A 17,858-nucleotide genomic window follows, 5' to 3' on the forward strand; every position below is an offset into this window, starting at 1 on the left:
GGATACTATAAGCAGTAATAAACTAGAAAACTGCTACTTTTAACACTAACATACTGTATTTTATTCCATATGTCAAGTTTAAGACTTTCTAAGCTGGAATCACACAGAAGTTACCTAACTGCAGTTTGGCCTGCAGCAAAAAAAGACTATCCAGCATAAAAGCCCAGGCTTGAATTACAAGAAATTCAAACAAAAACAGCCACCTAAGCCTCTTCAGAAAAAGCATATTAATTCTGCAGTACACTGTTCAGATCAGAAATTATTCTTGTTTTTTTTTTTCATACTTTCATTCTCCACTTCTCTACCCCAGTGGATATCATGTCAGATACCAAAGGAATTTCTAAGCAAAGCATTTTCACCACTCTTGATGACACAGACAAAACAAGAGAAGAGGAATTCAGGTACTGTCAACCAACACAAGGACAAATCCCCTTCTGTTCTGAAGCAGCAAAGGCACAACAAGGAACTTAGAAGAACACACTCACAAAACCTAGAAAGCTTAATATTTATATTTATTATGCATTAGGAAGCTTATTAACTTAAAAACTAACCTGCATAGTACAAAAGGTTTCTTATCTGTGCTTAATGTGGAACAAGTTTCAAAATATATAGTTTTAAAATTTTTTCAGTCAATACACAATCCTTTTAAAAAACTGTATAACTGTCCGTATCTCATTACATTTATAAATACATGATTGACACAGCATCCCCATCTGGAAAAACAAAAATTCTTACAAATATCTACATATATTGCATACATATAAAACAATCATAGGAGTATTTCATCAAAGTTGGGTTTAATAGTCCATTTACACTGCAGCAAAATACATATAAATCTGTCTTGTTCATAAAATGTCTCTAAAAATTAGTACATTTGTTACAATTCATAACCCCTTTGAAGCATGTTTAGGAAAAAAAAGATACAAATATATCCATGATATTTAGCAGGTAAGACAGTGATATATGAAGGCTGAATGTGATTAATAACTGAACACTAAGGAGCAGTTAAGGCAACAGTGAAAGGAATTAACAAGAAAAATTAGTTTATATGGCAGATAAAGTGACAGAATGCCATACATAACATACATACATACATATCTTGATGTAAAGTACTCTGGCACCCACTCAGAAGTGTCTGTATTTCTGACATTGCTCATTTTAAAATTAGATTTTTGTTTTTTATAAACAAAACATTAATGGGACCATTAATGGGTCCATCTGGACTTGCTTTAACGGCACAAAACTGATTATTCCAGAATGTGGGTTTAGGGTTTCTGTAAGACCTTCATTTATGGGTAACTACTGTCATGTGTGATCACACACATACATAATTCTGCCATCTCAGTTTCATCACTGCCTTCTGGTAACTACTGGACTTCTTGTTAGTAAACAGTATTTGAGAATTTTGCTGATAACCACTATTTCAGGTACCAAAACTATATAAAGATCAGTGCCTCCCATACCATGAAGACTACATGTGGCATAGATGCGGACAAAAAGGCATAAGAAATGCAAAACAACCTATTATAGTGATGGTAGAAATTGTTCTGGCTCAAACCTGTTTATTTTGCATTACTTGCGATTTGAGGAACTAAAAATTCAAACTTTCAAAAAAATTCTGTCTCTAAATTCAGGTTTCTACACAGTATTGGAATTTGACACAGCATTTGCAGTCCAGTATTGGGTAGAATCATGCCAGCTTGTGACCTGCTGTTCTAAATAACCACTCCTGCAAGCATGGTATCAACCTCAAGTATCAAACAGCAAGCGACCTCCTGTCACAGCTGCCTTCCTCTCAAAGGCAATATACTCTGTACCTCCCACCAAGCCTCCAGAGCCACAATTCAGCGCATCAATTTGTTCCATAGGCCCCTCAGAATTTAGCCTTCATACACTGCTATCCTGCAGCAATGGTTCAATGTCCTCTTCATTACTTGGGTCTAAGTTGTTACTCAGACTACTGCTGATGCTGTTGCTGTGTTTTTTGGTACTGCTGCCTTTGCTGCTCTCAGGAATAAATAAGGCGACTAGAAAAGCCAGAAGAACAATGCATGCTCCGATGAGGAAGGGGGGACCAGGAATGATCGCTCTCTACAAGAAAGCAAGTATAATAAAGAATTCATGTTTAAGACATTGACTTCTGTACATTATGAACTACAGGAAATCATGAGAGAAATATTTATGGGGACTATCAAATTTTTGCAAATAGGTTCATATGTGCACTGGAAAGTGAATTTTCTGCATCTAAAATCCCCACAAATTCCTCACCTGATCTCCACACTGATCTAAAAAATAAAAACACAAAGCTGTCAATTGACAGTATGATTGATTGCCTAGCAAATGAAACAGATGTTGCGTTGATGCTTTTTTGCAATTTTTTTTTCTTTAGGCAACATGCCTGTTAAATCAACAAGACTCCTCTGAAGATTAATAGAATAGAGTTTCAACATCCAGAAGTACAAATACTCAGTAAATCTTAGGTTTGTTTTTCCATGGCTGAGACTCTAGAATCAAGTTAGCCAAATCACAAATAAGCATCCCAAAAAGCCAATATATGGGTGAGCAAAATTACAGTGAGACCATTCTCATTGCAGAGACATGTTATTCATGTATGATAACTTAGTATTTGGAGCTATTCTTTCTTGCTTCAAAGCAGTTTATTTTAAAATTCATAAACAAAACTTTACGCACATTTCATAGCCCCAACTAAAAACAAACACCAGAAAAGTTTTAAGGTAAATTTTAAATCAGCCAAGAGGTTTGATGACAAACCTCTACAAAAGAAGAGTGTCAAAAATTCAGCTTTTTTTTTAATCTTTAACAACTTTTCTGTATCTGTGTAAACTAAAACTATAAATAAAATATAGATAAAAATCAAGAAGATGAAACTTGTCAATTCAGCGTACTTTCATTCTACCAAATGAAATGTAGGAAGATATTTTCAAATGAAGTAGGAAAGTAGCGGAACATAAGTATACAGTAATAGGGTATTTCTCTTGCCTCAATCCTTGTTACGATCAGAGGCCTAAATTTTCACCTGATGGTCTGTACATATAAAGTATATAAATATACCAAAAATATATCTTGATGATATGAAATCTTTAAGAGGTGCTACACACACAAATACTTAAAGAAGAAATAAGCTTCCACAAATTCATACACCCTCATTTTTAATATAACAGCTAATTCATCTGAGCAGTTTTTGAGTATTATATGATTGTGATTTCACTGAGAGGAGTAAGAATCTTTCAAAAGCTGCCCTTTGTCACTGCATTTCCAATTGTTATTATTACTCTCCAACACAGCCTACAACTCCACTGTTTGCTGAAAGGGTTTCCTGTGGACAAGCATGATGATGCAACCCCACTCAAACTTTAGCTCCAGTAAATTTATATCAAAAAAGTTACACCACTGTAACCAATGCTGCTGTTACTGTAAACCTAAATATTTACTATCACATTTAAATTATGGGCTATCTTAATAATTTAATAAAACTGCAAAGCAGGAATTAAATAGTTTAAGAATCGGATATTAAGATTTTAAATCAACCAAAAAGAATACAGATTTCTGGCCTTATGAGTTCTACGCAGAAAGCTGCGGACCAAATTTTGAACTAACCTTATCACTGGGATTCTGCTTTGTTTTTTTTTCAGAAGTGTTATCAGGTAGCAATTCATTGAGTTCCACATGGAAGAGAAAGAAAATAAAGCCGTACAGTGCTGGTCCCAGGCCATTACACAGTCCTCTTACTCCAGTTATTATTCCTTGGACAACACCTAATGAGGAAAATGAAAATAGTAGGACTTTTTTTTTTACACAACGAACAAATGCTCACATCCAAGATCTCTGAGTGTTTTCTAATAATTGTTCCAAAACAGAGCATACAATAATTATTTCTACATTCTAAGATGTAAGAAGTACATTGAAGACAAATCTGTGAGATTAAAATAATCCTCTACATCATCATAGTTCTGTCACTATACTTGCAGATTAGTGGAAGAATTATGATTTTTATTATTGTAGAAAATTTCATTATTATTATAATTAAATTTATGTGCAGGTTTAATTTTTTATATTAGAGTTCTTCCACTCTCATTCAAAGCCTACAATAAAGATAGCAGAGGTTAAATGTAGTTCCCATTCAATTTATTTTCAAGTGAAATTTAGAATAATGTACTGAAGTGTTAAGAACTGTGACTGGGAAAATATGCACGAACTGTGACCAGTATTTATTTAAATACCAAGTAACTTACTCAGGGCAGTAAATTAAGTGTACAGCAGTAAATTCCCAGGACTGGCCACAGTTTTACATTAGATTCTTTTTAAAGCTTGATTAATCGAGGTGGTATATTTCTGTTTCGACTGCATTGAGTGATTGTGACAACAGTGCAAAAAGTGTTTTGACGGTATTAACTTCACATAGTAAGAACCTAAAAATGCTATTTCACAATATTAATAATCTGCTTCATTCTTAACTTGTAAAATGGGAGGAAAAGAAAACATGCAAAAAAGATAGCTGTTCCGAGTTTTTACTTCATAGGTTGATAGGATGAAAGTTTAAAATCTTCATGCCACTAGGTGGCAAAACCTCAGTCTTGAAAGCATTAGCTATTAACACCAGTTTCCTCTATGTAAAATAAAAGTTCAGTGGCTTCTGTCAGCTTAACTAGTCATTTCCTGATGTAAACAGAAAACAAGTCTTTAAAAATCTTTAAAATGTCTTGAAAAAAGTGGTAGAGAGGGAAATAATAACAAAAACCCATGTAAAATGTTTTTTTTTTGCATCTTTCAACAGAAATCCACCTCCTGGAACAGCATCTCCTTTGTACTTCTCAGATTATCTGCATTTACCTAACTTCATGTTGTACAATGCTAAAACATAACTGATACATAAAATTTATATGTACAGAATTTTTTTAAAAAGAATACTGAATTCAGTTCTTTTTACCAGTGTTTTAATTTGTGATGACTTCTCATTTTGCTTTAAAGGAGGAGTAATTTCTTACTGTACATTACTTTTCACATCAAAATCAGTAAATTTTGTGTTTTCTCAGATTAACTGGTTACTTTAGTGTCCTCTTCTATTCCTTGAAAATCTGAAGTACTGTATCAAATGGGCCAACTTTTCTACAAAAAACCCATAAAGCTTCTTTCCCATAAAGCTTTATCTCAATCTGGCAAAATTTGCAATTAAAAAGGTAGTATTGTTGCATTAATTCTCACTGTCTACTTAGAGAATAGTTAGAGAATAAAAGGAAGAGAAAAAATGACAATGGTTTTTGTTGTCTTCATGGTACTTTTACTGTAAGGTAAAGAAAAAAGATAGCTCATCAGAAATTTTGTATTTTACAATGTAAATATGATTAATTTGTGCACTTCCTTCCTCAATACATAGACTGGCAGACTTCCACAGGTATTACCAAGTGAAAACTCACAAAGGTAATTTAAAAAGTACACCTAGATAATTGTTCTACTTTCTAGACAAAAAAAACCCCAGTCTGATACATATACAGTAACTGATCCAATACTCACCTTGTTGATCTGCCTCTGCGTTTTGTGAAACCAGAGCACTAATTGCTGGGAATGTAATACTTGACATCGCTGCTATAGCTCCCGCTGCCCACATCATCCTGTGTTAAATACATAATTCGAATTAAAAATGAGACTGCCCTTATAATAATATCTCCTCACACTCCTAAGAGGGCCACAAGGGCATTGAACTTATTTAACACTTAATTCCCTTTCAAAATATTCTTATTAAAGTACCTAAAGACGGGAAATTATCTGGTTATCTTCCTGCTCCACTCCCATATATTGTTTTGAACTTTTTGGAACAGAAGCACATTTGATTTGATTCTATCCTGGCAGAGAAAAAGAGGGGAATGGGAGTGAAGTGGGCTTTCCTCTCCAAACACCATACAAAGGAACAATTCCCCAGGGTGTGTCCCAGTGATGCAATTTCTCTAGGTTCTACACCTGGCTATGAAGTACTCTGATAAACAACAAAAGCACTCATCCCTCTCCATAGGACACACTTGGCAAAGAAGTTGTTCTAGCTTATGGTCCTAATTGTCTCTACTTAAACACAGTTTTTGTAACAGAATAAACTCTAGATAGTTTCTAAGACTAATTATAGTTGGAGTAAGAGAATATGTTCGAAAAACAAAAACAAGTATAGGTCCCAATACGTAATGGATAAAATAGATCTAGTGGAATTACTAGAGAGAACATGTTACTTATTAGCCTGTGAGTTAATGAAAATTTTTAACCATATTCATAGATTTAATACTCAGTGTAACAAAATGTTGCGAAGACTCCCTTTTCGAGAGGGTTGTATGTGCAGGAAATTCTATCACTCCTATATATGCAAAATACAGACCAAATTTTGGTAGTGTAATGACAATGGGAATGCTTAATTCACGGAACACCTAAATACCCATGACAACAAAATTAAATACTACAATTTTTTGGAAAAAAAAATAAACCTTTCAGTCCCTTAACAAGTGTGTACATACCAAAATGTATTCTTACCAAGACTGAGATCCAAAACCATACCAAGCCAGTTGAAACATCTGAAAGCCAAGGCCAAGGAGAATTGTATTTTTGTTCCCTATAGATCTCATCAAGATACTGAGAAACACAGTCTGCAAGAGAAATTGGTTCAATCAAAAGTTGTTTTAAAAAGTCAGACTTACTAAAGTAATTTTCCCTATTTCAAATGCTGAAGAAATTCATACCATTTGTCCTCTTACTTCTCCTGTATTAAGCCCAAAATACAGGTAAGTAATTTCAACATTTAATGTACAGATATTCTTAACTCTTAAAAGGGTTACTACTTTGGGACATTGAGAAGTGTATGTATTGCCCCCTCGGTGTACATTAACGGACAGTGTCTATTTCCAATGCAAACTGGCTTTCATTTTCAGCTCTACAAACCTATTTTACTACAGAACAGAGCACTCCACAAAATAAAAGCTGTTACCAAGCAAAGAGGGCCCAGGCTGGACATGACTTGAATTTACCAGTACTTAAAAATACTAGAGAAAAAGACTGTTAGATCAGAAGAAAGTAAACTCCTTAGGTCAGCTGAATTATTTTGCAAATTTACATTTAAACTTACGTGTAAATCCTGCTGCTTTGTCACCTTTATCACATATGCTGAAATTTGGCCAATTCCCACACACCATTAATTATGTTTTCTACTGACTCTTTACACCATTGACATGACCTCTTCATTTGCACATGGAAGGTAATCCTAACCAAAGATCAGTATTTCTATTTGTTAGAAGTGTTACTGCTGAGGGGAAAGGAGATCCCAGTTTAGATACCACAAGACACTCAAGGCAAGAAGCAGACACTTCTCAGTAAAGCAAAGTCCATATGGACAACTTGACTCAGTTAATTGGCCACATATTTTTCTTTAACAGGGGAAACTCAGCAATGCTACCATAAAAATACAGAGAAAAGGAGCCAGGACTGCAGAGCAAAATACTCTTCCTCTCTTGTCTTGTCACTCTTCCTGATTGTATTGACTCTGGCTGAGATGGAGTTAATTTTTCCACAGCAGCTCTCACAGGTCTGTGGGTAGCTGGAAAGGTGTTAACACACCAGGGCTTTGGCTACTGCTGAGCAGCACCAGCAGGGCATCAGCACTGTCTCTCAACATTCCCCCCACACCCATCAGTAGACTGGGAATGGCTAAGATCCTGGGAGGGGATAAAACTTTGCCAGCTGACCCAAACTGACCAAAGGGATAGCTCATCCCATATGGTATCAGCTCAGATATAAAAGCTGATAAAACAGGAGAAGGAATGGGGCATTTGCTATTTATGGCCTTTGCCTTCCAGAGCAACCGCTATGTATGCAGAAGGCCTGCTTCCTGGGAGGTGACTCAACATTGCTAGTTGATGGGAAGCAGAAGGTAAATCTTTTTCCTCCCTGTTTGTGCATGCCTAAACTTTTGGTTTTGCTTTAATAAACTGCCTTATCTTCACCTAACAGTTGTTTTTTACCTAATTTTGCTTCCCTGTCTGGCTGGGAAGGGGACTGCTGGAGCAGCTTGATTGTGCTTGGCATCCAGCCAAGGACAACTGCTCACCCTAGCTTTCTTGTTTCTCATTTTTAATTTGAATGCTACATAGAAAAAAATACAGTAATTCCACCTTAATGTGCTCAGTTCATTCTGGAGATATCCAACATGCCAACACAAATCAGTATTTATGAAGCAAAGATTATGTCAATGAGCAAAGATTATTTCAGTAAGCTGTACTCTTCAAAGAGCTCAAAAATCAATAGATTTTCCTCATCTTAAGACTGAAAATTATAAATCAGAAGGAAAGCTGTTTTAGAGATTTTTTAGCAAAAATACTGGTCTGCATGAAGTATGACTGTCAAACATGAGTGCACACCACAACCTCAGAACAAACCACAGCATGAAGATTAAAATAATGACTTGAATTGTTAATGAAGGCCACAACTGACACCAGTAAAACTGGTAAACGTTAATGAATGTGTTGTTTACATGAAAACAGCAAGACCTTCATTCTGCTAAGAATGGCAGCAAGGTTACAACATACTCTCTTGCCATTCCTCCTCCTGTTATCAGAACAGGAAGACAAACTGTATCCATAAAGATACCAAAAGGTCACATCATAAAGACTCTCTGATTTACAAAAGACAAAGAATTTGTTGAAAAATCAGCTCACTGTTGCCAATTAAGAAACATGACAAGAAGATACCCAGGCTTCACAGCTCCTCAGCCTCCAAGCTGAGCCTAAGTAATCCTGGAAAGACTGCTTGTATGCAAGTTTGACAGCACAAGCCAATTGAACAAGTGCAAGTAGCATGACTATAATTTATAATGAGGTATTTCTCTTTCAGAATGCCTTGCATTTAGTAACGAACTTCCTGCATCATTTTAATGATTTTAAGTCAGAGCTCCAATGAATTAACTGATCTAAGTTTAGCAAATTTTATTTTTCTGATCAAGTATTTCTATGGAAAGCTGACACAAAGCAAGAAGTTTACATGGACTGTATCATGAATACAACATTTAGTGGATGCAAGATGCATATTAGAGCATACTGGATGCATGGCATATTAGAGCATGTAAAAAGTTTTTAGATAGCTGAAATGAAGCACTATAAGGAACAAAGCTTACCTGAGCTACTATGGACAGAATGCCCACCACAGCTATAAATGCTGCAATGCTAGCAGATCCAAAGCCTATAATCTGTAGACAAGCAGAAATTACATAAAACAATGCCAAACACAATCCAAGGTAATTACTAGAAGTGAGTATCTTCTCAATGAAAACACTCATCCCTGCTTATACTCTAGATTTATACAGGATCCATATAAGAAGTGTCCACTTTCAAGAATAATCCTTAACTTGACTCTTTGTCAAGGAAAGTATAAAGGAAAAAAAAACTGCCTTAAAAAAAAGGAGACAGAGGAAGTCATGGATTTGGAAACTGAAGTTCTCTATCCCTCCTACAAATACAATAGGCCTTAGACAGGCAAGGTCCCACCTCAAGACAGACCTAGAAACTGCTGCACTGAATGGGAACAAAGGCCTGCTTAAGGTAAACACATGCTTAAGATATTGCAGGGTTTAGGCATCAGGAGTCAAGTATTACTCAGTTCTTGGCTTAGCAAAGCACCCTGCCTTTAATTTTAAAGCTTTACTTTGTCAGAAAGTTAGTCTCTGAGCAAAGCCTGTGGTAAGAAAGAGGTCATAGGGAATACTTATTTAAACATCCTTAGTAAGATGTGAAGACACCAACATTTACCTGTCTTAAGTACAGAAAGAAACTAGAATACTGGCCAGCCTCAGGCAGATATGAGAGCAACACTGTAATGCAGATTGGGAGAACTGTAGGATCTTTTCTAACCTTCTTCAGAGACTGTAAAACAAAAGTACAAAGCAGGTATTGAAACGTATGTACAAGCTCCAGTGAAAGCATAAAGAAAGGAAAAGGTATATTCCTTTTCTTTGTCGATGCCTACACATCAAAATAGTTACACATGGATACTGTTAAGCTGAACCTTAAGTCACAAACAATCTCATTATACACAGTTTGGGGAACCCAATTCTTCAGTAAAGTTTCCATTAAAATTTCTGAAGCTACTGTTCAGTGCCAAGTCAAAACTATTCCCCAAAAAGAGCATTATGTAATTCTAAGGGAAATATCTAATATCTTCTAATGAATCTCCATAATAATAATTTGTTTTGAAAGATATAGCAAAAATATACATTTCTTGTCCACTGATTATATTAATTACTTTAAAGAACAAATAAACTGTGGAAAAAAAATTCTGTTACTGCAGTCTTTCAAGCATGCCATTGATCTCTCAATATTCACAACCAGTTCCCAGGACAGATTTCATGAAGAAAAAAACACTCCTTCCTTTCTTAAGATACCAAGGTGTAACAAAAAACAAATTAACTGAGTAGGTGTGAGTAATTGAACAAGTTACTATAAAGACTGCATGATATGTTTAAGTCTTTCCTATATATGCCTAAATAATAATAATAATAATAATAATAATCAGCAGCAGGCTTTATAGATCCATTCTCAATTAGAAAGAAATCACATATAACTAAAAGTGGAAATCAAAAGTGGGGAGAGATACTGCCAAAAGTAAAATTATAAAGTGAATATGTAAAACCTTACAATATTGGCCTTTGAGGCATAAGAATTCAGCATTTCTCTTTGCAATGAAATAGAGTACCTAAGTTAGAAAATTGAAATATTAACCCTTTGGATTTCACACCAAACATTATTTTCAAATCTAGAATTATTTAATCCACAAGGTTTGTTTGATTTTGTTTTTCAAATGCAGCCAGATCTTAATAGGCAAGAGCAGAGAGCAGAGACTACGGTATACTGAACAGTCAAGCTAAGAGTAAGACTGAAGACTTCTCAAGCTCACAAACTGCAACTAATAACTATTACTTATTAACCACCAAATATTTAATAATTACTTATTTAAGTGAATCTTACTGCAAAAGGATCTGCCTGCTCCCATGATATAGAAGATCCCCATGAAGCAGGTCTTATTTTTTCCGGCAGAGATTCTGGTACAGCCAGCAGGATGAAGCAGATGTCCACAACAGCCACCAGCGTGGCCACCAGCACAACCAGACTATCCCCATAGCTGGCAGACAGGTATGCTCCAATGGCAGGACTAGTTACCAAACTTGCTGCAAAGGTGGCAGATACCTATGGCACAACAACAGTTTACAAATTCAAAGTGGTTATTTTCTCCCATCACAGAAAAATGAAGTAACTTGCTCACCACCACCACTCCTCCCTAGAGGTATGACTTAAAAAACACACCAGTAAAAATTAAAGTAAAAAAACCCAAACCAAACAAAAAAGTAAATAAACCACAGCCCATTTACAACAGTAAATATGGGTCCCAAATAGTTTCTACAGCCTCCTCAATAGCACACCATACTAGACAGGATTTGGACTCCAAGATCAGGTTTGGCTCAAAGGAAAATGGCTCTTACTTTCAAATAGACTAAAATCTTTGTTTTCTAATTATGAATTTGAAATGATTTGACAGAAAAAGTTGTCAGTACATTTAAATGTCTACCTAAAAGAAGTTCAAAAGCTAAGGACATCTACCAACAGATTTCCAAAACCCAAAGTAATACAGGTATTAGGAAAGCAAACTAAGCAGGAATTACATTACTACTGAAAGGACTAGTTTGCACTAACTAAATTATTTTTCTCATCTTTTGATCATTAAGAAAGGTCATGTCTAAGTTATTGAAAATACTGTTTTATATGTTTTCACCCTTACTCACCATTCTGACATTAGAAAAGGACATTCTATACCAAAAAGAAGTCATATGAACTAGAAGTGAAACTTAGATGTGATGGAAAACTATTGCTAGATTAAATCACTTGCCTCCTCTTTAATATTTAATACTTTGTTTGCAGAACTTAAAGACATTTTTCTTAAACATGCCCTCTATGCAAGTTGTCAAATATTAATTCTGTTCCCATGAGCACACTGTTCACAGAGTGAACTCTTAACTCAAGTGTCTTGAGCCATGGTTCATTCCTTGATCAACCTCCTTGCATTAATCAGGAAAAAATCTGTACATCAAAATACAAGTTCAATACAAAGGTTATAATCTGACTTTTTTCCCCAAGATGAGCATTATCTTACCAGTCCATAGGCTGTAGTTCTTTCATGTTCTTGTGTTACATCAGCTACATAGGCAAATATTACAGAAAAGGTAACAGAAAAGATTCCAGATACTGAAATCATAGCGAAGTACCACCTAATAATTTAAAAGCAACAATTAGAAAAGTTTGAGAAAAGATCTCTTGGTTTTCATCTTACTAATAAGCAAGTTTGTGTTTAAGCCTAAGAGGTGGGTTCCTCGAGAACTAACACAGAACTTTATTGGAGATGAATGAATTAAGTGAGGGCAGTCTCACCTTAATACTGGAAAACAGCATTTTAATTTTTTTACATTCTTCTGTTCACTTTACATCACTCTAAAAGAAGAAATGGTCCCTTGAGGACATGATACCTATAGATTTTTACACTCTCGAGTTCAAGTTATGAAAAATTAACTATCTTAGAAGGCATATATATATAGTGCTGTGGAAGCTGAACTCTGAATGCATTCAGACTGTACACAAAGTTCTTTTGCAATTCTTACAAGTTTCACAATTCATGTAAATGCAACTGAAGTCTTAACTGAGCAGTATTAATGTGGTTTCAAAGTCCTAATCAAAGAGGTAAGATCTCACCTGCAGCAATTATACTTTTCTTTAGCAAATTTAATTTAGCTTTAAATTAAATAAAGCAAATGTAATAAGCTTTACTGTCAGTCATCAAGGGAACAAATAAACAGTTGATCTTAAAACAGAGTTAGGCAGGATTATCAAATCCTTGCATGAACTACTTTACTTATATAAATACAGTTCACATTCCATTATTTTCTACTTTTAGGATACACAGTCTGAATACATCTTGAACAGAAAAGCTCCAGAATAACAGGTACAGTTTGTACCACTTACCATGGGCTTATTCGCATTAATGGAATTGGGACACAGGTGAAGAAAACTGTAAGAAGAAGGAAAGATTTTCTTCCCCAAGCATCTGAGAGAGCACCTATTAGCGGAGCACTGAGAAATGACAAAAAACCCTGTAACAGAAGAAAAACAATTTATATGTCCACATCTATATTTCCAAGGCTCACTTAAACTACAATATAAGAAAGGAATAAAATTGAAAATTGATTTGAAACTAAACAGAGAAGTTGTAGATAACTGAAAATTTACACTATTTGTTCTACAGTCTAGTTTTCTGTGATTCTGGTGTTTTATGTTTCAAATTTATTAAATTTGAATGGATTAAAAAAAAAAAAGAGACAGCATATGTTTTTTCAAGGTCCATTTGATTCAATACAGAAGTAACACAGACTGCAAAAGCTCCTTTACAATCTCTGAAATACAGTCTAGTTCCACAAAGGACACTATCTTAGTCTCTATCAAGAGGCTCAGTGCTAGACTTCAAACCCAAATTGCACTCTAATTTGGACTGTCCTAGGAGAGAGCTTTGGGTAAGATAACTGCTCTCTGAAACAAATTTAACAGTTTAAATTAAACACTTACTGCTTTATACTACATATTCATCCTGTAAAGTACATCTGTACAGTGCAAGAACTATGAAGATCATTTGAGCAAGCCTGGCAACTTGAGATCATGGGACATCATAATGAAATGCCCATAATGAAGGTCAGACTCACATGTACAAGTAAAAACAGAAAAAACTCACTAAGGATCAAATACTAGATTTTCCAGAAATTCATGAAGTCCTAGAATCTAGGCCTCGAATCTGTTTTATTACACAGAAGAATTAAAATAAGTTAAGGATTTTATAGGTTTGTTAACTGGGGAACTCCTAATTAGTACATTCTTCATTTATCAATCCAATTGTGCCATAAGTCCAAACATTAGTAAATGCATGGTTCTGTGAGCACCTAAATACCCTGTAAGTCTACTCTGGCTAACTTTAGCTTAGCTCTTTTATTCCAATAGAGTCACAAGTTTAACATATGCATACAGACTGCTGTACTAAATAACTGTTCTGCCAAATCCTTACAAACAAACCTGATTTTCAATTTTTTCAGTAAGCAGATTGAGAACAAAAGCTGTAAAGCCAGACTACTAGATTCTTGGAAAGTTAGATGTCTTACTCAATTGAAATTAGCTTTTCTGCTCCTCAGAATCAGATTTCAGTGCCACATGAACTAACATACTTTGCTATCAGAAACACTTGCACAGTGTTTCACAAACAAAATTTTAAAGAAAAAAGACGTGGAAGTACAAGCTCTCTCTAGTCTTTGATCCCCCATTTATTAGACCTGTTAGAGCAATCCAAACATTCATTACATTACTGCACTTTTCTACAGATATGATCGTACAAAATCTATGGGGAACCCTATGTTTACTATTTTTAATACATAGATACATTGCACTGTGAGTGAAAACCTTAAAAACAGGAAGGGAAACATGAACTTTGTTTTTCAATGAGAACAATGAGAAGATAACTTCCTCTTTCAGTCTGAGACAAACCAACATCCTGAGGGCACTGTGTTCTGCCAATCCATCGTGAAAGACAGCAAGACAGCAAGTTGATCCTGAAGATGTTAAGTTCTAACAACTAAAAGCCATGCTTTAGATTTGTAACAAGATATAAAAATAATTTCTGAGTGTTATAAATTATCTTAGTCATAGGTTACAGCAAGGGCTTTGCAGCCTCTCAGTACAACAGTTATCAAAGAACAGACTTTACATCAGTTATGCTAGAAAGCTCTTGTAAACTTTTTTGCGACCACAATCCAGCACTGTGTGAGTGCAGTGGTCTAAGTAAGCTATAAGCTGCCCTGAACATCACAGAATGTTCAAGAGTTGATTAACAAAAAAGGAGCAGGAAATATAAAAAATCTGATGAAAAATAGCTCTTACAGCATACTTTAAGACAAAATCACAGGGAATAACTGCTTCATTTTCTATATCCATGCTATCATAGTTGCATTAATTTGCCTCTAATAGAAATGATTTAACATTAGGAAGTAGACAATGAAAACCTAGCTTTATTCTCGACAGATCCTTATCAAAATTACAATAGCTACAAGTGGTACCTATTCAAATGAAAGGAATTTAAATTTCTGAGAAACATTCCACTTGTCTCAAGACGCTGCCACTTCTGCAGTACAACTGTAATTCAGCCGAAGAAACAACCACTACAGAAAAAAATGGTTTAAGAATTAACTACATTCTCAGTGTTTTTTACGTTCTTATGGAAAATGCAGGTGAGACAAGTCAAAACATGGGAACATACAGAATATTTAGGTCAGAGGTTTAAAAAACATCTTACCTTAACACCTTGAATAAGACCATTCATTAAAAATGTATGATGGGGAAATGTTTCATGTAAGACCTGACGGGGGAAAAAAATAAAGTTTAAATAAGGAGAGACAGGAGAAAGAGTATCCTATCCCAAAATAAGAACTAAAAGAAAAACAAAACAGAACACATCACACAACCAAAAAAAAACGAAAACCAAAAAACCTGAAACAACCAGAAAAAAAGTATCCTCTACCTATTTTTTGTCTTCACAAGAAAATGTAAACAAGATTTAATACCAATTTATTGGCATAAATTCCTACACCGGCAAAGACTGTAATGCAGAGATAGTTGGTTTGGGACACTTTGCTCAAAAAAAAAAAAATCAATATAAGCAAAAACTATCTCCATGCAGTAAAAATTACAAAATTTTTATGCAGCTAATTCCTAAAAAGGTTGAGTCAAATACTGTCAATATTTAAGAGTGAAAATGAGATTCAGCTAACTCACATTGATAAGGAAAAAACAGTGCTGTATTCACAACTGAACACATAGCAGCTATAAAATAGCTATACAGTTAGAAATACTTCCAATTAGTAAGCAGATGCTTATAATACCAGCAAGAGTTCGGAGTGTTTAAATACAAATACAAATTCATGTAAGGTGCTTTGCAAGCAGTATTAATTCAAGGGCAAGAATGTTAATCTATGCTAAACAGATTTACCATAAATATACAAGAGAGTTAAGGGGCCTCACAGGTATTACTATGTTGACTAAAAAAACTTACTCTGATGTTCAAAGCATGTAGGCACAGAAATTCACATTCAAACAAAATTCACGTTCATTTGCTCCAGTTATTTACATATAAGTGCCACCAATTACAAAAATTACTTTTATGTATACTGAGAAAGTGTCACTGGAAAGTATCAGCATTATTTTTGTAGGAAGACTGAGATTCTCAAACCATAGGTTTAATCAAAGTGGTGGTGTTCTTACTAATTACTGGGCACATAACTCTCCGTATTTACAGCACTTTTCCCTTCTGGTATCATCTTTTGGTTAGGTACATAAAACAATTTCTCTTCTGTTAGAACAGTGATTTTACGTTATGAACTGACAGAAAAAAAGTCAGGATTCAAATTACAGATCTAAATGTACACTTCTTCTAAACTAAAGAGAAAAACAATACAAAAAAAACCAAAACAAAAACAAAAACAAAACAAAAAAAAAAACCAAACCACCAGGAAACTCAGAGAGTTAATTCTAATTACCTATGAACTGTTTCCTAGTATTTTTTCCTGAGAGGCCACCACTGCTGATATTAAGTTCAAGTTTTTTGATACTAATTTGTTACTTTATAGACAAGAGAAATGCAAATTGACAAACTGGGAGAGGACTTTACTCAAGTCCTACCAATAGATGCATTTTGAAGAGAGAATGTGTCATTAAGTAATTAATATTGCTTATGGTAATTTACTAACATTGGCTTACAAGTCTATAAATTTAAAAAATGCTATAAAGTCTAAAAATACTTACAAGTCTATAAATTTAAAAACACAAGCTTTGAGTAGTCTTTGACTAGAATAGCCTTTGCATGATTGAAAAACACATTAAATATTTTCTTCTCCAAGTACAGAGTCATGTAACAAACAATATCACTTTGCTGACAGATGTCAAAAGAAGTAAAAAAGCAATTTAAAAAATGAACTTTAAATAATCTCAGCTATCAAAAATACAATTTATTTTCATAGTATACAACATTTTAATTATATTGAAAGTTGACAATGACATACAGAATAATGAAAAAATCCGCAAAAAACTGAGTAACCATGAGCTTTGATCAGCAGGCCAGATATTTCCATTTCTGCCCTCCCTACCTGACAAACCCACTTGAGTAGAAGTGGGCAGCTGGCAATTCAAAGACTGAATCTTGCTCCTAAGATATCTCTACACAGTTTCCAGTACTGCTGCCTTATAAGCAGGCCAATGCCAGCTACCACAGGCACATCACAAGACATATACAAAGTATCAAACCAGAAATTATAGAAACCCTACAGCAGCCATTCACTGTTTGCAAAGCTGATTACAAATAAAGAAGATCAGCCTCAACTGTGGACCTATTCCAACTGAAGTACACTACTGAGCAACTATTGAAGAACCCACCTAATACACAGTCACAGTTTTATTAAAACTGGTGGGAGCTTGCAGATCTGTAAGAATTATTATTTGCACATTTATCTTTCTAAACAAGAAGTGTCAAACTTGGGCAAACTGAAATCGAGCACTTTGTTTAAGGAAAAAAAGTGAAGAAAATTAAAAAGTAGGAAAGACAAATCCAGTAAGCTTCCCTATATTTTGACACCATCAAGACAGGATGACAGGACATTTTGTGACACAACTGCTTTATGGAAATGTGTTAACTCTTTAGGTGAACTTTTTTACTACTAAGTTATGTTAAGAAGTTCAGCAATTGTC

General features: G+C 34.7%; 1 protein-coding gene across 2 annotated transcripts in view; it reads right to left on the reverse strand.

Annotated features, from left to right (window-relative positions):
• Positions 1 to 479: 479 nt before the first annotated feature.
• LOC136374565 (hippocampus abundant transcript-like protein 1) overlaps positions 480 to 17,858 on the reverse strand; it is a 28,662-nt gene continuing 11,283 nt past the window's right edge. For both annotated transcript variants that reach the window (XM_066339964.1, XM_066339963.1), the window contains 10 exons: positions 15,415 to 15,477; positions 13,050 to 13,177; positions 12,187 to 12,301; positions 11,007 to 11,225; positions 9,792 to 9,905; positions 9,161 to 9,232; positions 6,532 to 6,644; positions 5,533 to 5,630; positions 3,619 to 3,776; positions 480 to 2,091 (listed from right to left, as the gene is read on the reverse strand). In XM_066339964.1, the coding sequence (XP_066196061.1) occupies positions 1,888 to 2,091; positions 3,619 to 3,776; positions 5,533 to 5,630; positions 6,532 to 6,644; positions 9,161 to 9,232; positions 9,792 to 9,905; positions 11,007 to 11,225; positions 12,187 to 12,301; positions 13,050 to 13,177; positions 15,415 to 15,477 (1,284 nt within the window). In that variant the 3' untranslated portion in view covers positions 480 to 1,887. The remainder of the gene's footprint in view (positions 2,092 to 3,618; positions 3,777 to 5,532; positions 5,631 to 6,531; positions 6,645 to 9,160; positions 9,233 to 9,791; positions 9,906 to 11,006; positions 11,226 to 12,186; positions 12,302 to 13,049; positions 13,178 to 15,414; positions 15,478 to 17,858) is intronic.

Source organism: Sylvia atricapilla, chromosome Z (genome assembly GCF_009819655.1).
Source record: "Sylvia atricapilla isolate bSylAtr1 chromosome Z, bSylAtr1.pri, whole genome shotgun sequence".
Classification (NCBI taxonomy): Eukaryota; Metazoa; Chordata; class Aves; order Passeriformes; family Sylviidae; genus Sylvia; species Sylvia atricapilla.